This window comes from Copadichromis virginalis, linkage group LG16, assembly GCF_057382275.1.
Source record: "Copadichromis virginalis isolate Kocher_CV1m ecotype Utaka linkage group LG16, C_Virginalis_male_GT1.1, whole genome shotgun sequence".
NCBI lineage: Eukaryota > Metazoa > Chordata > Actinopteri > Cichliformes > Cichlidae > Copadichromis > Copadichromis virginalis.
This window is the reverse complement of record NC_140633.1, coordinates 13,178,462-13,200,221: the sequence shown is the minus strand read 5'-3', so window position 1 is coordinate 13,200,221 and position 21,760 is coordinate 13,178,462. Positions and strand designations below refer to the sequence as shown.

General features: G+C 44.3%; 1 protein-coding gene across 1 annotated transcript; it reads right to left on the bottom strand.

Moving 5' to 3' along the window:
* Window positions 1–7,103: 7,103 nt before the first annotated feature.
* Window positions 7,104–8,524, bottom strand: LOC146690377 (trace amine-associated receptor 13c-like). The gene is made up of 2 exons (XM_085434941.1): window positions 8,352–8,524; window positions 7,104–7,917 (listed from the first exon to the last, which is right to left on the bottom strand). Exons 1-2 carry the CDS (start codon window positions 8,522–8,524, stop codon window positions 7,104–7,106), a joined length of 987 nt encoding a protein of 328 aa, XP_085291067.1.
* Between the last annotated feature and the right edge of the window lie 13,236 nt (window positions 8,525–21,760).

Sequence of the window (21,760 nt, the reverse complement as noted above, 5' to 3'; positions counted from 1 at the left end):
AAAGACTATGAACCCTGCTCCAGTAAACTGCTTTAAATCAGGAAATGGGCCCATGTGGTAATCTACTGCATTAATTACAGAGGGGAAAAAAAGCATTTTTGACCACTTCAATTCCACGAACACTAGCATTCAAATTACTTATGCCAGTAATCATCCACAACTATTTTCAGTTGCAGATGATAAAGGACTCAGAAACTTTATTCATGCAAGCCCATATGACAGAGAATGTGCATCTTTTTGCTTTGCATATTTTAATTTATATTTTATTGTGTTGTGGTTTGCAGTGTTTTGTGTTGTTTTAAATTTGTTTAAAAGGAAAAAGCTGAAATTTAAATAGTTAGGAGTTGAAATGCAAATAGTTGGTTTTTGTATTTTATAATTTATTTATTACATTTTACATGATGTGAATAAATAAAAGTATCACCCAAGCGAAAATATAACAAAGTGCGCCATACAGTCAAATGCCACAACGAGCAATCCCTTTCACGTCCCCATAGCATAGCTACCCGGAAGCCATTATGTCCTAAACTGCACCTAGCTGCTACTGTGGGGATACTTCCAGGCCTAACCTGGGCTTACCATAGAACCAAGTTCGCCAGAGCTCATATTATATTTTTACATGTTGTGGAGCCATTTTTGGGAGCATTTCAAGTTGATGTACATCAGTACAACCATTATAGCCCAAATTTTAATAATATGTCTGCATTAAGTGCATAGTACTTACATAAATTGCAACAAAGTGCAATAAACTACAAAAAGAATTAAAATTGTTTTTTTTTAACATATATTTCTAGTTAGAGAAATTTAAGAGGCTTATCCCTCAAAACTGTAAATACAAAAAAGTTGCACAAAATAGTTTCCCACCACAGGAAATTTATTTTAAGTGTCTTCATATTATTATTTCTGAAATACACCAATTTTTATATACTGCAGCAAAAACGAAAATAAATATTATAATGCAAATTTGCAAAAAAAAACAGCATATGCATCAAAATAAACTATTTTCAGCAGTGCAATATGAGTCCTAAGCATCCCAGAAAATTCTTTATTTATCACATGCATAGTCATACGAGCACAACACACAGTGAAATGTTTCTTGAATGCTCCTTTGACTGTGCAAAAAACAACATTATATGCAAATGGTGTTAGAGGAATGGCTGTAACCCATATCCCTTATAATATAAGAGTAAATGGAACAACCAAGGTTAAAAAATAGTCCCAGTAATGCAGCGTATGAGAATCACACATTCTCTCTAGCAGGGATTACATCTGCCTAGTTGAATTGGATTATCTGTTGCAAACACACTGCTATAGAAAACAGAACAAGGCTAAGAATTGCTGACAAAATTGACCAATATTAGCACATGCATGAAGACAGACATGTCTGTCTGTCTTCCGAACTTGTCCCTTTGGGTCCCATTTGGAAACACTGTGGACAGACCACTCAAAGTGCAGGGCCTATTGCCCATTGGTACATTATTGCTACCTAGTGGTATTAGGTGTAGTCTAGAAATTTTGAAAGAAAAAAAAAAAAGCTACTCTTAACTACATTACCCACATTAACCATTCATTATAGAGTTGATTCGGCAGATTTTTACACTAGACACCCTTCATGACATAACCCTCAAAGGATTTACGTTTTCTCTCAAGCTTGAACCAGGGATTGTTTGCTTGACAGTTAAACATATAAATCACTACACTATGGATCAAATTGCCTTCAAAAGGGATAAAAAAAAAGTTTAGTATGACTTGGAATGTAGCTCGATATCTTTCACTTCGTGAACAGTTTTGCATCAATCCATCCATCTTCTTCCACTTATCGGTGGCTGGCAGGGGCAGCAGCCTAAAGAGAGAACCCCAGACCTCCCTCTCACCAACCAACTCCTCCAGCTTGTCCAGGAGAGAGCATCCCAGTGAAACACTAGGACCATCTCTGAATTGTGGCCACCGCCCTTACATCTTATACACAGAGACAGAGACAAAGAACATTCCACAAACTCTTACATGTTGGCCCCTCTTGGGGAGGGGGGGGGGGGCTATACCTTCTCCCTTGCAGAGAGAATTATTACCTCGTTTTCTGCTTGGCCGTCACCTAAGGACTTACATCCCTGATGTGATTAACACAACAGAAAAGAAACCTGCTTCCACAAACACCTAACACAGAATGTGCCTGGGATGCATCATTATCAGATGCTTGAACCACCTCAACTGGCTCCTTTCGATGTGGAGAAGTAGCAGCTCTACTCTCAGCCCCTCCTGGATGGCTGAACTCCTCACCCTATCTCTAAGGGAGAAAGAAACCAGCCATCCTTCAGAGAAAGCTTATTTCCGCTGCTTGTATCCATGATCTCATTCTTTTGGTCACTACCTAAACTTTGTGACCATAGGTTAGGGTGGGGACAGAGATCGACCGGTAAATCAAGAGATTCACTTTTATGTTTAACTGTCTCTTCACCCTTCAGACTGGTACAGCGTCTGCGTCATTGTAACCACAGCACGAATCCGTCTGACACTTTTTGTGCAAAATATAGCTTCAGTTTCATGATCTTAGTTGTTTGTTTGTAATAAGTGGTTATTTTGGGTTCTGTTGCCTTCCTATCAGCTTGAAGTAGTCTAGCCATTCTCCTCTGACATCAACAAAGGATTTCAACCCAGAAAACTACAGCACACTGAATAATTTTCTCATTTCAGACCACTCCATAAACTCTGGAGATGTTTGTGCAGAAAAATCTCAGTACATCAGTATGTCTCTGAAATACTCAGATCCGCTGGTTTGACATCAACAATTATGCCACATTTACTCATCTTTTTTTCATTTTTTGATCCTCGGTTTGACCTCCAGCAGGCACCACCTTGATTATATCGACATGCCTAAATGCTTTGACTATCTCTACTTTTAAAATTAGGCTTAAAACTTTCCTTTTTGCATATAGTTAGGGCTGGATCAGGTGACCCTGAATCCTCCCTTAGTTACCCTGCAATAGTTATACAGGGAGTGCAGAATTATTAGGCAAATGAGTATTTTGTCCACATCATCCTCTTCATGCATGTTGTCTTACTCCAAGCTGTATAGGCTCGAAAGCCTACTACCAATTAAGCATATTAGGTGATGTGCATCTCTGTAATGAGAAGGGGTGTGGTCTAATGACATCAACACCCTATATCAGGTGTGCATAATTATTAGGCAACGTCCTTTCCTTTGGCAAAATGGGTCAAAAGAAGGACTTGGCAGGCTCAGAAAAGTCAAAAATAGTGAGATATCTTGCAGAGGGATGCAGCAGTCTCAAAATTGCAAAGCTTCTGAAGCGTGATCATCGAACAATCAAGCGTTTCATTCAAAATAGTCAACAGGGTCGCAAGAAGCGTGTGGAAAAACCAAGGCGCAAAATAACTGCCCATGAACTGAGAAAAGTCAAGCGTGCAGCTGCCAAGATGCCACTTGCCACCAGTTTGGCCATATTTCAGAGCTGCAACATCACTGGAGTGCCCAAAAGCACAAGGTGTGCAATACTCAGAGACATGGCCAAGGTAAGAAAGGCTGAAAGACGACCACCACTGAACAAGACACACAAGCTGAAACGTCAAGACTGGGTCAAGAAATATCTCAAGACTGATTTTTCTAAGGTTTTATGGATTGATGAAATGAGAGTGAGTCTTGATGGGCCCGTGGCTGGATTGGTAAAGGGCAGAGAGCTCCAGTCCGACTCAGACGCCAGCAAGGTGGAGGTGGAGTACTGGTTTGGGCTGGTATCATCAAAGATGAGCTTGTGGGGCCTTTTCGGGTTGAGGATGGAGTCAAGCTCAACTCCCAGTCCTACTGCCAGTTTCTGGAAGACACCTTCTTCAAGCAGTGGTACAGGAAGAAGTCTGCATCCTTCAAGAAAAACATGATTTTCATGCAGGACAATGCTCCATCACACGCGTCCAAGTACTCCACAGCGTGGCTGGCAAGAAAGGGTATAAAAGAAGAAAAACTAATGACATGGCCACCTTGTTCACCTGATCTGAACCCCATTGAGAACCTGTGGTCCATCATCAAATGTGAGATTTACAAGGAGGGAAAACAGTACACCTCTCTGAACAGTGTCTGGGAGGCTGTGGTTGCTGCTGCACGCAATGTTGATGGTGAACAGATCAAAACACTGACAGAATCCATGGATGGCAGGCTTTTGAGTGCACTGTAATCCCTAACAGTTGTTCTAGCTCATAACTAATAAGCTCATAACACTCAAATGTCGTTTTGTAGTTGAGCAAACTATAAAGTATTGAGCTCTGTTGGCTTTTATGCAGCTTTAATTCAACAGGGCTCAATATTTTTTAGCTAATTTTTTTGGAACGCTCAAAAAGTTTAAGAAGCATATATTAGTGACGTTCTGGTGGGTGGAGTCTTGTCGCTCCTTCAGGAAAGCTGAGTCAGCCATCTTGAATTTACCTTGATGCGGGGAAGATTTGGCCAGCGTCATTAATTAATTATTTTTTTAATTAAGTTGAAAAATATTGAACATTTTGAGTTTATTACTCCCTAATTATAAGTTGAGGAATATCAACATTTATGAGTTAACATTGAGGTAATTTAAGGCAACTGCAACTATAATTTTTAGTTAAACTTAAAACTTTTAAAAACATCACTAAAAAATTGTGTAATCTGTTACACAACAATTTTTGAGTTCTGTGAACTTATTAGGTTTTACAGTGTGTCCTTGCAAAGAAAGGTGGCTATATTGGTCGCTGATTTGTTTTTGTTTTGTTTTTGAATGTCAGAAATGTATATTTGTGAATGTGGAGATGTTATATTGGTTTCACTGGTAAAAATAAATAATTGAAATGGGTATATATTTGTTTTTTGTTAAGTTGCCTAATAATTATGCACAGTAATAGTCACCTGCACACACAGATATCCCCCTAAAATAGCTAAAACTAAAAACAAACTAAAAACTACTTCCAAAAACATTCAGCTTTGATATTAATGAGTTTTTTGGGTTCATTGAGAACATGGTTGTTGTTCAATAATAAAATTATTTCTCAAAAATACAACTTGCCTAATAATTCTGCACTCCCTGTAGGCTGCTGGGGGATTACCATGATGAGTTTTTCCTTTCCAGTCACCTTTCTCACTCACTATGTGTTAATAGACCTCTCTGTATTGAATTGTACCTGCTATTAATCTTGGGCTCTGTTCCACAGCATGTCTTTTATTCTGTTTTCCTTCTCTCACCCCAAGCGGTCGCAGCAGATGACTGCTCCTCCCTGAGCCTGGTTCTGCTGGAGGTTTCTTCCTGTTAAAAGGGAGTTTTTCCTTCCCACTGTCGCCCAAGTGCTTGCTCATAGGGGGCCATATGATTGTTGGGTTTTTCTCAGTATCTATTATTGTAGGATCTACTGTACAATATGAAGCGCCTATGTTGTGATTTGGCGCTATATAAATAAAATCCAATTAAATTGAATTGGTGCTGATGAGAAAGGCTAATTAGAAATATGGATTATTGTGGCGAGCACTGGAGTAAAGTGTAACTGATAAAGTGGTTGCTGAATGTATGCACAGGGTGGGCCATTTATACGGTACACCGTAATAACATGGGAATGGTTGGTGATATTAAAGTCCTGTTTGTGGCACATTAGTATATGTGAGGGGGCAAACTCCTTAAGATGGGTGGTGACCATGGTGGCCATTTAGAAGTCGGCCATCTTGGATACAACTTTTGTTTTTTCAATAGGAAGAGGGCCATGTGACACATCAAACTTATTGGTAATGTCACAAGAAAAACAACGGTGCGCTTGGTTTCAACGTAAGTTTATTCTTTCATGAGTTATTTACAAGTGTCTCTTTGTTCACAGCCATTGACATGTCGAAGAGGTTAACACATGAGGAGCGGATCGAAATTGTGTTGATATCTGGTGAACGCAGTAACCGGGTCATTGCAGCAGATTTCAATGCAAGACACCCTACGAGACCACCCATCTCCCATGCTACAGTTAGCAAACTGCTTGCTAAGTTTCTATATATATATGACTAGAGATGGGTATCGTTTAGGTTTTATCCGATACCGGTGCCAAATCGGTACTTTTGAAACGGTGCCGGTGCTCAAACGGTGCTCAAACCGGTGCTTAAAGAATGGAGAACACAAAATTGGTCCAAAAACCTCTCATGTTCAGCTGTTTTTTGTAAAAATATAACAATGTTAGCTTTTTCTGCAGCTATGGGGCATATATGGTATCACTCTTGGCTGGAAGCAGTGCTTAAACAATGGAAAAAACACAAACTTTGTCCTAAACCTCTCATGTTTAACTGTTTTCCACTTTTTCTTTGGTCATTTTAGCCTTTTTAGCCAGGGTGAAGAGAGTATCTGCCATCAAACAAGAAGACAGCCGCATGTAGCTATGATGATGTTTGCTAGTTCACCTTACATGCATTAATGTAATAACGTGGTTAGCCTACTCACGCAGAGAAGAACGGCTGCTGCTGCCATCATCATCCGTCATCATTTCTGCTACACTGGCAGGGCTAGGTGCCAGGACTCTCCTCTTCTTGTTTTTGGGGGATGTTGCATAACAGGCAACCCACCCGCAGTAGATGTGCTCGGTGTGAGGTCTCGCAGCAAGCTATCAAATACGGCGCATTTCTCGGCTTTTAAAAAAAACGCTATGCGTCGCCAGGTGTTTCATCGGATTTCAGGTGTTACCTCCTTTGACAGTATCACAGTATCAGCTTAAAGCACTTGTTGCAGGCTGCTGAGTTTGCATATTTTGCTATGAAGTACAGCCAGACTTTTAACCGCTTCGCCTTGGACATTTTTAATCTGTAGCTCTGCTCTAAAAGAACGTACGTACCTGGCCCCGCCTACTATCCTCGGAAACGTAAAATGATTGGCTAGAATCTAAAGTGTATCACAGCTCAGGAAAAAAAAGCACCGAAATAAAGCACCGAAATGTGCGCTGCTTTTCGGTCTGGTTACTACCGTTTATGTCAGAACCGGTGCCATCATGGCACCGGACACCGGTACCCATCCCTATATATGACTGACATAAAATGGTGCTTACAAACCAAAAAAATCTAACAGCTGAAAATAATGACAAAAATTAGTTGGAGAAGAGTTCAGAGTCTTTTATAGTATGTTGGCCTCACAGGAGTTATGCTTGAAGACCTGCAGAGTGACAATAAGTTTAACAGCATTTCTAAACCAGGGGTAAAACAAGGCATAGATCAAAGGGTTTAGACAAGAGTTAATGTAAAAAATAATGATAACAGTAGATGCAGATGGATCATTGACCACATTTTCTTCAGCAAGATAATAGCAGTAAAATGGAGAGTAACATAATAGAAACACAACTACAAGAACCCCCAGAGTCCTGGCTGCTTTCAGCTCAGATTTCTTTGCTTGATTGCTTGAATGCTGAAGTGTGACAGATGTAACATGAGAGCGCATGGCACGAGCTTGGGACACAGCCGCCACAAATACTCTCATATAAAGAACTATGATGACAGAAAGTGGAACAATAAAAGCTACAAAAAGGTCAATAATCCCTGCAATATCACTGCTGACAAACATACACTCTCCGTAGCAGGAATTATACCTGCCCGGTTCAATCAGGATATTCTTTATATAAAGACTCCAGTAGAAAATAGCATAAAACCAACATAAGCACACACTGAGTTTGGTTCGTTTCACAGTAATTCTGGTGCGGTAATGCAAGGGGTCACAAATAGCCACATAACGATCAACTGATATTAGAACTATGTTCCCTATTGAAGCACAGATAATGTTGCCCATCAGATACCAATAAACAGAACACATAAGATCACCAAGTACCCAGCAGGTCGTGCTTCTTAATATTTCTGCTGGCATCAACAGAAGACCCACAAGAAAGTCTGAGACAGCCAGAGAGAGGAGGACGATGTTACTTGGTGTGTGAAGTTTCCTACAAAGAGAAAAAAAAAAGTAATTCATCATTTCAAAAGGTCTTCAGTAAAAATTCCATCAGTGAAAAAGTCCTATTAATAAGGCATGATTCAATCGAGGCAAATAAAATATTTCAGTTGTGATTAAAATACACCAAGAACATGCAAAATTGATTCCACTCATCACTAAGCAATTTCAGTTTGAAGTGTCTGAAGTGTAAGATTAGGATGAAAATAAGACTGCTGACAGCTGCACTGAAAATGTTTTGTCAATCATGTTAAAACCATCTTAGTGAAAATGTTTCATTATTAAGACATGAAGAAGCCTATTCAACTTAACAGTGATAACTGAGACAAAGATATTTATTTATCTAACAAAACGAAAGTAAAAATTATAAACAGAGATATTTATCAGTTGCATTTCATTATTGTCAATAAAAAAAATCATCTGTGCCTGAAGTGGGAGACTGAAATGATGACGAGAAGGTTTAGAGCAGCAGTGAGCAGAGAGATACAGGAGAACACAATGTTCAGCAGCACGGCTTTCGACCAATGAAGTGTCGGCTTTCTGCAGGAGCTGTTGAGAAATTGTGGAAAACAAAGCGCGGGCACTTTCTGTATCTCCATTAGGCATGTCCAGCTCCTGCTGCTCTGTGATCAGAGCCGTAGGGTGGATTTATCAACCCCCACTCCAATCCCCTCGTCTTCACTCACGTACACACACGCGCACACAAACACACTGTCCCTCCTATTTCTTTGCGCACAATCGGCACTTCCACTTTGTCAGACTCACTATGTCACGCAAAGCGTATTAATGTCTTCTTTATTTGAACTATTAAAACCAGTCCTACAGCTTGTCACTACAGAAGTTGTCATGGTTTAATATCTTCTTAATACACAAGGGTCACAATTATTAATCAGCTTCAAACCATATTCTTTTTTAATAATACTAATCGGAGGTAATTCTCTTTTTTTTTTTTAAGTGTATTTACCACAGATGCTGATGGTACAGGGCTAGAACAGCAACTTTGTTAACCAACTATTTCTTCATATCCATTTGCTTTAACTTTTCTGGTAAAAATGACTGTATTGGGTCCAATGATGAAATGGGAAAACAAGTCCAACAACATGCAATCAGTCTGCTATTAGTTTTTTGACAAGACAAGGTTTCATTGGCACTTTCATGCAGTCTGTTTGCTATGATACTGTACTTATTTCTGATAAATCTTAAATCTTTTGACGTTTGCATCAGATGTGTAGTGCTCGAAAGAGCCAGGGGCTGAAGCAACACCAGCATGAAAACCATACATTGGGAGGAACTCTCTCACCCACGGACTAGGGCGGAATAAATGGAACAAATTTGTAATTTATAAAGTTTGTTAGTTAGTTCTAGTTAGTTCATTATATTAAGCTGATCTAATGTAGTGTTAGTCTATATTACAAATACCAGTTAATTGGGTATTATGGCACCTGTGGTTGGCAGTGTCATTGCCAGTGTTTCTGCAGGTGTCTGTATTTGTGGTCTTTTTCTGTGTGACCTGTATCGCTGATTTTTGATGAGATTGCAACTTCCTTTGTTTTTGACTGACACACTGTCCACACTTTTAGCGCAAGCTGAAACAGAGACACGATGATGGTCCTTTTTCCTCAATCGGTCATGTGATTTGGATGCACTTGGTGAGCTGGTCAAGAACTGTTCGAGACTGAACATTAAGTAATATGTAATATGGCTCTATTAGTTAAATAGAGCCATATTACTCATCGAGGGTGGTTAATATAGGAGGGACTCAGCATAAGTGAGCAATTCACACTCCCCAGAGCTTTTCCATGCCATCACAATAAGCTGTGGGTGTCACGGCTGGCGGGGTGAGCCGTGTGGTGTTGGAGGAAAGGAGGACCCAAAATGCAGGCAGCCGACTGATCATATGAGTGAGGGTTTATTTACAGGTGACAGTGGCAGAACAGACAACGAAGCATGAGAAAACAACTGAAGAAACCTAAATTGGCAGAACTAAATGACAAACCTGAGAGCATACAAAAGGGGTGTGGGGCAGAGACAGGAACGGAACACCATAGAACGCAGACGAGCCGACAATGAACACAGACCGACACCCACTAAATATACACATACAAGGTAATCGGATAATCACACACAGGAGGGAAGAACAGCTGAACCCAATACACATGAGGACCGGAGGAGACAAGCTGAACACAATGACAACAGACACAGACTTTCAGAACAAAACAGGAAATCTAGAACCCGAACCGGACACAAGGGGGGAGGGCACCGAAGAACTAGAACAGAGGAAAATGATCACAAAACACAAAACGCTGGGTCAACGACCCAGGACCATGACAGTACCCCCCCTCCAAGGGCTGGCTCCAGACAGCCCAAAACAAAAACAAATGACCAACCCAGGGTGGGCGGCGGGGGCCCAGGACGGAGGGACCAACACCGAACAAAAACAAGCTCCAGCGAACCAAGTGAATTGTCCAAAACACAAACACACATGCTGGAGTTCAATAACAAAACACAGTTCAGGAGGCCGGCCCGGAGGCTGACAACTCAGAAGTCCAGGACGATTCATCGTCTGAGGCCGGCCGCGTTGGCGACACAGATCCAAAAGCAGACTGCACGGAAGGCAGCGGTGGTGAAGTGGAAACAGTTCAGGGGGCCGACCGTGCACACGACAGCGGCGGCGACGGGGAAACCGTTCAGGCGGTCGACCGTGCGGACAGCAATGGCGGCGACAAGGAAACAGTTCAGGCGGCCGACCGTGCGGACAGCAACGGCGGCAGTGACACAAGTCTGGAGGCCGGCCACGCGGAAGGCAGCGGCGGCGTCTGGGAGGTCGTCCATATCGACGATGACGCCCAACTAGCGGCCTGGCAGATGACCGCCGATGTCGAGGCGGCGGTTCGGGACCCAAAGGCTGCGTGGCCCCTGCAGAAGCAGAGGCCGGACCAGGCGAGGCAGAAGCAGAGGCCGGACAAGGCGAGGCAGAAGCAGAGGCCGGACCAGGCGACGCTGAGGATGCTGAAGCCGGACCGGGCGACGCTGAGGATGCAGATGCCGGACCAGGCGAGGCAGAAGCAGAGGCCGGACCAGGCGAGGCAGAAGCAGAGGCTGGACCAGGCGACGCTGAGGATGCTGAAGCCGGACCAGGTGACGCTGAGGATGCTGAAGCCGGACCAGGCGACGCTGAGGATGCAGATGCCGGACCAGGCGAAGATGAAGCTGAAGCCGGCGAGGATGATGAGGCTGCAGCTGGCAGCTGGACGGGCTCCTCGGGCCCTCCAGCTGACGAGGCAGGAGGCTGGACGGGCTCCTCGGGCCCTCCAGCTGACGAGACAGGCGGCTGAACGGGCCCCTCGGACCCTCCAGCGGAGACAGGCGGCTGAACGGGCCCCTCGGACCCTCCAGCGGAGACAGGAAAGTGCTGGCCGGGCTCTCCAGAACCCCCAGCGGAAATAGTCACTGAACCAGCGGGCACAGGGGCCCCTGGCACACGCAGGGCTGAACCAGCAGGCACACAGGCCTCTGGCAGGAACGGATCAGAGCCAGCAGGCGCACGGGCCTCTGGCAGGGACGGATCAGAGCCAGCAGGCGCACGGGCCTCTGGCAAACACAAAGCAGCCTGCAGCTGCACAGAGCATTGACTCAGCTCAGGCAGCGACAGCCGGGTGCAGTCCTCAGCTGGCTTCTTAACCTCCAGGGGTCCAGAGTCACACTCACAGTCTCTGAACTGGCCAGCTTTTGAGGACTGATTACAATATTGGGTGGTTTGTCTCTCTGCTTGGAATGAACAGTTGAAAAATACACTGAACAAAAATATAAACGCAACACTTTTGTTTTTGCTCCCATTCCCCATGGGATGGACGTAGAGACCTAAAATTCATTCCAGATACACAGTATAACCATCCCTCCCAAACAGTGGTCACAAATCAGTCCAAATGTGTGGTAGTGGGCACATCTGCTATATTGAGATAATCCATCCCACCTCACAGGTGTGCCACATCAGGATGCTGATCTGACATCATGAGTAGTGCACAGGTGTACCTCAGACTGCCCACAACAAAAGGCCACCCTGGAATGTGCAGTTTTGTCTCACAGCAAAATGCCACAGATGCCACAAGCAATGAGGGAGCGTGCAATTGGCATGCTGACAGCAGGAATGTCAACCAGATCTGTCGCCCGCGCATTGAATGTTCATTTCTCAACCATAAGCCGTCTCCACAGGCGTTTCAGAGAATATGGCAGCACATCCAACCGGCCTCACAACCGCAGACCTCGTGTAACCACACCAGCCCAGGACCTCCACATCCAGCAGGTTCACCTCCAAGATCGTCTGAGACCAGCCACCCAGACAGCTGCTGGAACAATTGGTTTGCACAACCAAACAATTTCTGCACAAACTGTCAGAAACCGTCTCAGGGACGCTCAACTGCATGCCCGTCGTCCTCATCGGGGTCTTGACCTGACTCCAGCTCGTCGCCGTAACAGACTTGTGTGGGCAAATGCTCACATTCGATGGCGTCTGGCACGTTGGAGAGGTGTGCGCTTCACGGATGAATCATGGTTCACATTGTTCAGGGCAGATGGCAGCTGAGAATGTCTCAGTTCTTGCATGGCCAGCATACTCACCGGACATGTCACCCTTTGAGCATGTTCGGGATGTGCTTGACCGGCATATACGACAGCGTGTACCAGTTCCCACGAATATCCAACAACCTCGCACAGCCATTGAAGTGGAGTGGACCAACATTCCACAGGCCACAATTGACAATCTGAGAGACTCCAAGCGACGATGTGTTGCACTGCATGAGGCAAATGGTGGTCACACCAGATACTGACCGCTTCTGGGTCCCCAGACCCCCAATAGCGCAAAAAACTGCACATTCCAGGGTGGCCTTTTGTTGTGGGCAGTCTGAGGTACACCTGTGCACTACTCATGATGTCAGATCAGCATCCTGATGTGGCACACCTGTGAGGTGGGATGGATTATCTCAATATAGCAGATGTGCCTACTACTACACATTTGGACTGATTTGTGACCACTGTTTGGGAGGGATGGTTATATTGTGTATCTGGAATGGATTTTAGGTCTCTACGTCCATCCCATGGGGAATGGGAGCAAAAACAAAAGTGTTGCGTTTATATTTTTGTTCAGTGTAGTTCTTTTCGGGTTGGATTGACTCAACTTGTTGTACAGGAGGAGTTGGTGAAGACGATGGCTGAGCTGATAATAAGGCTGATGAGTCTCCTACCAACTGAGCTATTGACTGGGCTATGGACTGTAACATGGTGTCTAATAAGTCTGACTGTGACTGTAACTGGGCTATGGGTAGTGAGGCTGAATGAGATGGAGGTGACGGCTGGGCAGTTAACTGAGCTTCTGGCTGGGAAGCTAACTGGGGTAAAGACAGCTGAGCAGGAGAATGAACAGGCAACAAACAGTTCTCCTTGTCATCTGCTGCACAAAACAAGGCCCCTGAATAAACTGTCCCACAGTCCAAAAAAGGGTCCTTCTCACTCACCACAGCCGGCAGTTCTGAAGTCCTAATATCCGGCTGTGGGGTGACGCGCTGACGGCGTGATCGTCACTTCCTCCCTGCCGACTGCTCCGGCGGGCCGGGCAAAACCTCCGGCGGGCCGGGCAAAACCTTCACCGCCGGGCTGGGTTGGGAAGCGGTAGCGGCTGGAGGTGAAGCTCGTTAAGAATGAAGTCTTGTGCGAGCGGGTGAAGAGAGTCCAGTAGCCAGGAGTGAGAAGAAATTAGCTACTGTAGCCTGGCTTCTACAGCGCGGTGAAACTCCTCTCCCTCTCCACGTTCGAGCCACAGGTTGACCAACCTTGAAACGGAGTCGATTACTTCCTCCCGAAACTCCTGGGAAGGTGCGGATGCTGCTGGGTCCATGTTTGGTCGGCTTGTACTGTCACGGCTGGCGGGGTGAGCCGTGTGGTGTTGGAGGAAAGGAGGACCCAAAATGCGGGCAGCCGACTGATGATATGAGTGAGGGTTTATTTACAGGTGACAGTGGCAGAACAGACAACGAAGCATGAGAAAACAACTGAAGAAACCTAAACTGGCAGAACTAAATGACAAACCTGTGAGCATACAAAAGGGGTGTGGGGCAGAGACAGGAACGGAACACCATAGAACGCAGACGAGCCGACAATGAACACAGACCGACACCCACTAAATATACACACACAAGGTAATCGGGTAATCACACACAGGAGGGAAGAACAGCTGAACCCAATACACATGAGGACCGGAGGAGACAAGCTGAACACAATGACAACAGACACAGACTTTCAGAACAAAACAGGAAATCTAGAACCTGAACCGGACACAAGGGGGGAGGACACCGAAGAACTAGAACAGAGGAAAATGATCACAAAACACAAAACGCTGGGTCAACGACCCAGGACCATGACAGTGGGTTGATGATGATGAGGTCTTTTGATTACTTACATACTAGTGTAACAAGATGGTTATGGCAGAACCCCCCACAGGACTCTATACACTCAGTTTAACTCTACCTAGTCAGGTAGACTTTCCTAGAGTAATATTGAGACAAATTAAGGGAGATGTGTTTAATTGATAATAGGCAGCATGACCTGGCACTTCCGCTGAAACCTCCACACCTCCCCTGCAGCTCAGCCATAAATCACACCGTGCCACACACACACACACACCCACTGATCACCTTGAACTTGAACAATTGCAGAGCTGGATACCAATGCAATTAAGGCAGTGACATTATTAATGCACTGGAATGGTCTGAGCAGAGGTTTGAAAGGCCATCTGGTACAGAGACATCAGTATCCACCAGCCTATGGACACAAACACCCATATGCATACACACTCAAACACACTGTCCCTTCTAACTAATAGGAGGTAACAATACTAATAGGAGGTAACTCTCTCTCTATCTTGAACTTGAATGTTGGTCACCCCCTGGATCGCCAAGCACTCTTTCGCTCAGACAACTTCTTGCTGTACACAGTTGATGTCACGGTTCGGCATGGCAAACCGTGGGGGGTGTGGAGAAGGAGGACCCAGGCGCGGTGCTCTATGTACAAGCAGTGCGTTTATTTACAGTGATGGAACTGATACACAACAATAATACATCCCCGTGTGCTCCCGACTTCCACTCCGTGTCTTCTCCCAGTGTTTGTGCCCATGTGCCTGCTCCCTAGTGCCAGTGCACTCTGTGTCTGCTGCCCTCTCATCCAGCAATCCTTCCTGGGAAAATAGAGGCAGTAGTTAGTACCCTCAGTTCACTTGGTAAGCTCACACTCACAAACAGACCAGCTCGGGTGTGGCCAGTCCGCCAGCAAGGCCACACCCACCAGGCCTGAAGGCGCCCGCAGAAACACATACACACACACACATACAAGCAGGGATAACGAGGGACAGCAATACAAAATATATATTATAATATTAGTCCATAACTGATCAGGGATCCTGGGTCGCTCAGACCCAGGACCCTGACAGTTGATCCTTTTGCTGACAAAACAGGTAGGTAAGGGGGCTGTTCAGTAAATAAAGTGATAGCAGCTGACCAGCCCCCCAAAACCGCCTCACCTCTGTTTTTGGTTTTGGGGGTCTGGCAGGATTCGATTGCCGCTGTCTTTCCTGTTTGAGGGTGCACCTGCCCATCCCCAAGTGGTACACCAAATACTGTACCTCCGTATGTCCAAAGCACACTTTTTGGGGGCAGCCAAGAGCCCCGCTTGCCTCAGAGACTCCTGCATCATGGCCATCATCTGTACATGCGCCGACCAGGTGTCATTGTCTTTGATAATGTCATAAATTAATCACCATGGTAGAGGTGAAAAAGTTGGCATCACAACTTCTTCACTTCTGCATAACAGCCAGAGCTTCCTTCCTTCAGCCCAAGGCCAGGATAGAGAGGCTGAGTGAATACTGTGCGCACTTTGTGAAGCAGAGTCATGGTGTCAGAGATGCTGTGAAACGAGCATGCATGTGCGGTTGCAGCACCCTGTACATGAGAAAGTGGAAAGTGGCCTGGCTCTGAACAAGCAGAGCTGAAAATGAATTGGCAAAAGCCATACAAGATGTAGAAGGTCATTTTTTCCTTAGACTCTGGAGACTAGTTAATTTGCCAGTATCCCTTGGTCAAATCTAGTGTTGTGAAAAAAGAGCAGTGCCCAATCAGTCCCGGAGCTCGTCAATTCAGGGCATAGGATAAGCATTAAACTGTGTGTAGGCCGCACAGAACCATATAGACCCATTCGTAGGATATTCGTAAATTTCACCATGAATACATTTTAACTCCACAATTCTCCGGGCTGAACCAGGGTCTGAGCTCCTTCACCATCCCTCACCAAGTCTCGATGCACATACGAGGAAAAAAAAAAACTGCCTGCAAACTCAGCAACTGGATAGTCATATGGAAAAAGAAGTTTTCATGAGTGTAAATAATCCTTTGAGATCTTATTTCAAAGGTTGCAATAGCTTAGTCAGAACATAAATTAATTTGTTGTACAAACTTAAAGTCACATTACCAAATCATCTTTACTCATGTTTTAGATAAAGCATATCATCTTCCATGAATTTATCCATTTGTAATTTTTATAACAACTCATTCAACTTTTCATAAACTATAGTCTTAAGTTTCATCATACTGGTGTTCCATGGTCAGTATGGGCAGATAATTATGAATAATTTATGGCAGTTGACAATAATTTTGTGACTGATTCAGGTATTTACATTTAATGGAAAAAGGTCAAAGCATGTCCTGTGACTGTTGGTGTGACGCTGTAAAATCTATTTTTATCATTTGATATAAGTCTTTACACATTACATTATATATGATTATATATTGTGTTTAAATGCCATTGTACATCTAAGGTCTATTTTTGCAAACCATGGTATTTTGGAAGTCATTTGGAAGATAATGGCCCTCAGTTTTCATGACATCTCTTTGGCATTTTTGCAGTTACATATGGGTCATGGATCATATAGATTGAAGCATCTCACCAGCAGTCCAAGGTTTCCAAAGAGTATTGGTACTGGCTGTTCAAACTGTTAAAAAAGCCAGGGATTCCTATCTGGCTCTTCTTGACTATAGATCTATCCCCCTTCAGAGTGGTTACAGAACAGCTCAGCTCAGCTTTGCACCACAGTGCTAATACTTCCTTCTCTTCTGGATCCTACCTGGCCCGACATCATTATGTTCACTAAGGTAGAAAAGTTGAAGAGGATGTTAGATGCTAAGGAGTACAACAGGCATCACACTGGCATAGATGGTCTTCCTGTCGAATTTTACAGATCTTTTTGGTCGGTGATGGATGAGGATTTGCTGGAGGTTATCACGAATAGTCTGCATAGAGGCTTTCTGCCTCTGAGCTGTAGAAGAGTGGTCATTACTCTGCTACCAAAGAAGGGAGCTCTATGCAATTTGAAAAACTGGCAACCAGTCTCTTTTCTGTGTTCAGACTGTGAGATTCTTTCCAAAGCCTTGGGGACTAAACTTTGGGATATGATGGCTTCTGTCATTCATGGAGACCAAACAAGCAGACTAATAAGTGATAATATCACTTTAATTCAAGATATTTTGAAAATCTCTAGCTCTTTGGACATAGATATTGGTCTCATTTTTATAGACCAACAAAAAACTTTTGACCGGGTTAAACACCAATATTTGTGGTAAACTTTGAGTGCTTTTTGCTTTCAGCCCAGGTTTTAAAGCAATGATTCAGGTTCTGTACCATGACATTATGAGTGTACTGAAAATTAATGGAGTCTGTTAAGGGTTCAATATTGAGGAGGAGAGTAAAAACGACCAAGCTCTTCTGGACCATGGTTGTTTTTACTCTCCTCCTCAATATTCTTAAGTGGTCCATTCAATTTTCTAATGGGGATGAGGCATGGATATTCTTTGTCAGTGTGATGGCTGCAGTTTCAGCCACACAGTGGCAATATCAGTGTAGAGGCTTATACATAACACTGGATTCACATTTGTCTGTCTTTAAATATAGGAATTAATTTAAAGGACAGTGAATAACTGGTTTTGGTTTAGAATTAGTTTGTTATGTTAGTTTCAGTTAGGCTTTGTGTGTTTTTACCCCTTTTTGTGTTTTTGTGGGCTAATCAGCCACTATTTAAGTTTCCCCTTCATCTTGTTTAGTTAGGTCAGTGTCAGAGTTTTACCCCTGATACTGCTGGATAAAACAGAAACTCACTCAGGAACAAGGTCACACAGAGCTCAAGTTTTCACTCGCGAGGGGGAAGCAGCTGTCTCCAACCCACTTCAACTTGCTTTCCCCCTGCAGGTTGTTTTTATTGGTTATACACATGAATATTCATAAAGCTTGTTGCTGTATTACCTATGAGAAATTACTATAACTAGATACAAAGTGTGATTGTGCTGTGCAAGCGTGATTATACATTGTGTGTGGTTATATGATGGGAGTGCAGCTCTCCCAGATTGTTGTTGGTAGAATCTGTTCTTCTCAAGGCTGCTTGTTCCCCTTATCAAAGTCATGTACGTAGTCATATGCTTAGGTTACCGAGATAGCAAACAGAAGCATTCTAGCTTTCTAAATGGCAACCTACAATACATACATTAAACCTAACAGTCAGCTTGTTTGAGTTATCAGTATTGTTTTTTGTCAACCTTGAGTAGAGTTCTGCTACTTTGACCTCTTTTATGGGCTCAAGATTTAGATTTTTTTGGTCTTTGGTCAGTGGGTTTTGGTCAGTGGTTGTTGATCAGTGGTCATGAGAATTTGCATAATTATGATGAAGGAACTGACCTCCCAGCCCATTGTCCCTTCAGTGGGCTGGTTTCAGTCATTATGCAAATGTACTCTTAATAAGATTGGGGAAACCTGCAGTCAGCTGAAGAAGTCACTTGGGTGAGTGACGAAACGTTTCTCTCACAAAACGCTACGTCCAGATGAACAGAATCAACTTTTGGAGATTTACTTTTCTGGATGATTGAGAATGCATCAAGACTTTATTCAAGTAATTAAATCGAATGTTTTCTTCTTGTTTATGGAATAATAAATCACCTCACACAGGAAAAGAATTTATGGAAAGACCAACACATAGGTGGGCTTTCACTGCCAAACTTGCACACGTATTATTGGGCGGCAAATCTTAATGCCATCCCTTTATGGCTAAAGGACTGGAATGATAAACTATCAAAACTTGGTACGACAGGGGCATTCACAGCATTGAAGATTTGTATATTATTGATACTGTCACAGCCTGGGGGATCAGCAGGGCGCTCATCAGCTGTTTCTCTCTCTCTCTCTCTCTCTCTCTCGCCTCCTCTCTTTCTCTCTCTTCCTGTATCTCGCCGGGGTTCACGCCCTCGGCCCACGCCCCTTGGAGGAGGAAGCACCTGAGGCTTATTAACGCAACCAGCATTTAAGCCAGACGATGACTGCTGTTCTTCACTTGATCATTGTGTTTGACTCGCGTTAGTGTCATCAAGTTGCCAGCTAAGTTTTCCCTTCGTGTTTCTGAGCATTGAACTACCGAACATTTCCCTGTGTACAGACTCCCAGGACTGTTTTCCCGTTTCCCGTGTGGTGAGTGTCGGAGAAAGAGAGCCTGATCATGTGTGTGGATTGTTGCAAGAAGAGCGAAAGTCTGTTTCCCTGGATTTCCCTGGAGCCCCATCACCCCACTTTTGTACATAGCACTATTTCTGCAGATTTGTGTATACGCTCGGTGAACTGTGTAAATAAATTGCTTGTGAAGCTTCCTAATTCAGAGTCCTGCATGTGAGTCCTCATGGCCTTCTCCACCTTCTCACCAAGCTCTTTCAGTTTTCAAGATGAGGAGCCTCCTCTTTCTCTCAACCAAACCTGTTAACGCAACACAACTTTTTTTTATACTCACTGTCTCACACACAATTGGTAAATAGTTTTGTCATTAACCTGGTATTAATATTGCTCATTATAGTTAGATTATTGTCTTGTTATGGTGACCTCAATTAACATCAGGTTTCATCCACACTCTGCAATGAGCAAACAACTTTAACAAGCTGTTTCCCCCACAGTTTGCAGAGGTTCAATTCTTCGTAAGAGGACACAGACATGCCCATCGCACAAATTGTTGATTCCAGTGGCTTGTAGTGAAGTTAGCTTCCAGACATGACAGCCAACTGTGGCCACAGATGGCAGCAGTCTACAGGATGGAGGCAACTGTAGGACATCCTTTGTGTGGCAGAACACTGTTTGAACAGGAACTGTAAACAAAAACAGCGGATCATACTGGAAACCACTACTAAGGTCTTACTGAAACTTAGCATGTTATTCATTTATAATTCCTAATTTTATATCTCTTGGAGATATATCCTTTATATATTTATAAATGCACCATGCGGCTTAGAGTGAAACAGCATTTTGGTACACTGTATACTGCAGGGGTCTCAAACTCGCGGCCCGCGGGCCATTTGCGGCCCACGTCACCTCTACTTGCGGCCCGCATATTGATGTGAAGAAATAGTTGTAAAAAAATATTATATGAAAAATTATTTAATATGAAGGCAGAGTGTTACAAGCACAGCCCTTTAAGACTGTAGCCTTTTTAAATGCACATAGACACTAAGGGTTTTCGGGAGGAGCCGGGCTGCTCTCTGAGAGGAAGCAGGAACCATGCTCTCCTGTGTTTTAAATGCACTTTAGAACAGCACACAGCAACACTACATATGAGCGGGCGTAGGGAGGTTTGGGGTCTTCACTCACCCCGGTTCTGTTAGCCGTCAGATTGGGGTCTGGGATGCGGGGCCTCCCTGCTACTGCAGATAAGGAGGTGGTCCGCTTGCCTCCACCCCAGAGAGAAGGGTTACATCTCCTGGGTCTAGGTGCGGCTTGCCCCTCTGGGGGCGAGGGTACCTGGACCCGGGATATAGAGTATGATTGGGGAGTGCGACTGTCTGTGCAGTGTCTATTTGTGTCTGTCTACACGTTGGGTGAGTGCCGAGTATTTGGTTGTGTATATGGGGGTGGGAACGCACGTTTGTGTCCGCGTGCGCCTGTTTGTCTGTGTCTATAAGTCAGGTTGGGTCTTAGACTCAACCTCTCTGGGTACATCGCAGGCCCTCCAAAGTACGGAGGCCTATCTCCCCTCACCACACTCCCTGCGGTTCCCCCCCCCCCCCTTTGGTGGTCCTCCTCGGGTCCTTGTACTCTGGGGCCTCTGGATATCTGGGGCCTGGATCTCCTCCATACCTGCTTAATGCCCTGGGGGACGGGGCTATGGCTCCCCACACTCCCTAGCAGATCGCTACATGGAGAAACCTTTGGAATACAAGCATGCTGATCCACGCAGGTGTACACACAGGTGTACACACGGGTGTTCACAGACGCGACTACACCTTTCTTGGCTGCTGCCTCAAAGCACATTGTGCACTGTCGATCTTGCGTGCTGCACAATATCGTTTATTTTCAGTATCTACTGTTATCTACTGCTAGCTAGTTTATTGTGATGGTGCTGTGTTTATTATGCTGCTCTTTTTTTGTTTGCTTTCTCTTCTGTTTTTTTTTCTCCATACAGGTGATCCAGGTGTTTTGTTTGTTTTTCTTTCTTTCTTCCCCCCTTTCTCACCGTCTCTTCTCCCCTCTGTCATGGTGCTGGGTCGTTGGCCCAGTGTTTTGTGTTTTATGATTATGTCCTTCTGTTCTAGTTATTCTGTGTCCTCCCCCCCTTGTGTCCGGTTTAGGTTCTAGATTTCCTGTTTTGTTCTGAAAGTCTGTGTCTGTTGTCATTGTGTTCAGATTGTCTCCTCCGGACCTCATGTGTATTGGGTTCAGCTGTTCTTCCCTCCTGTGTGTGATTACCCGATTACCTTGTGTGTGTATATTTAGTGGGT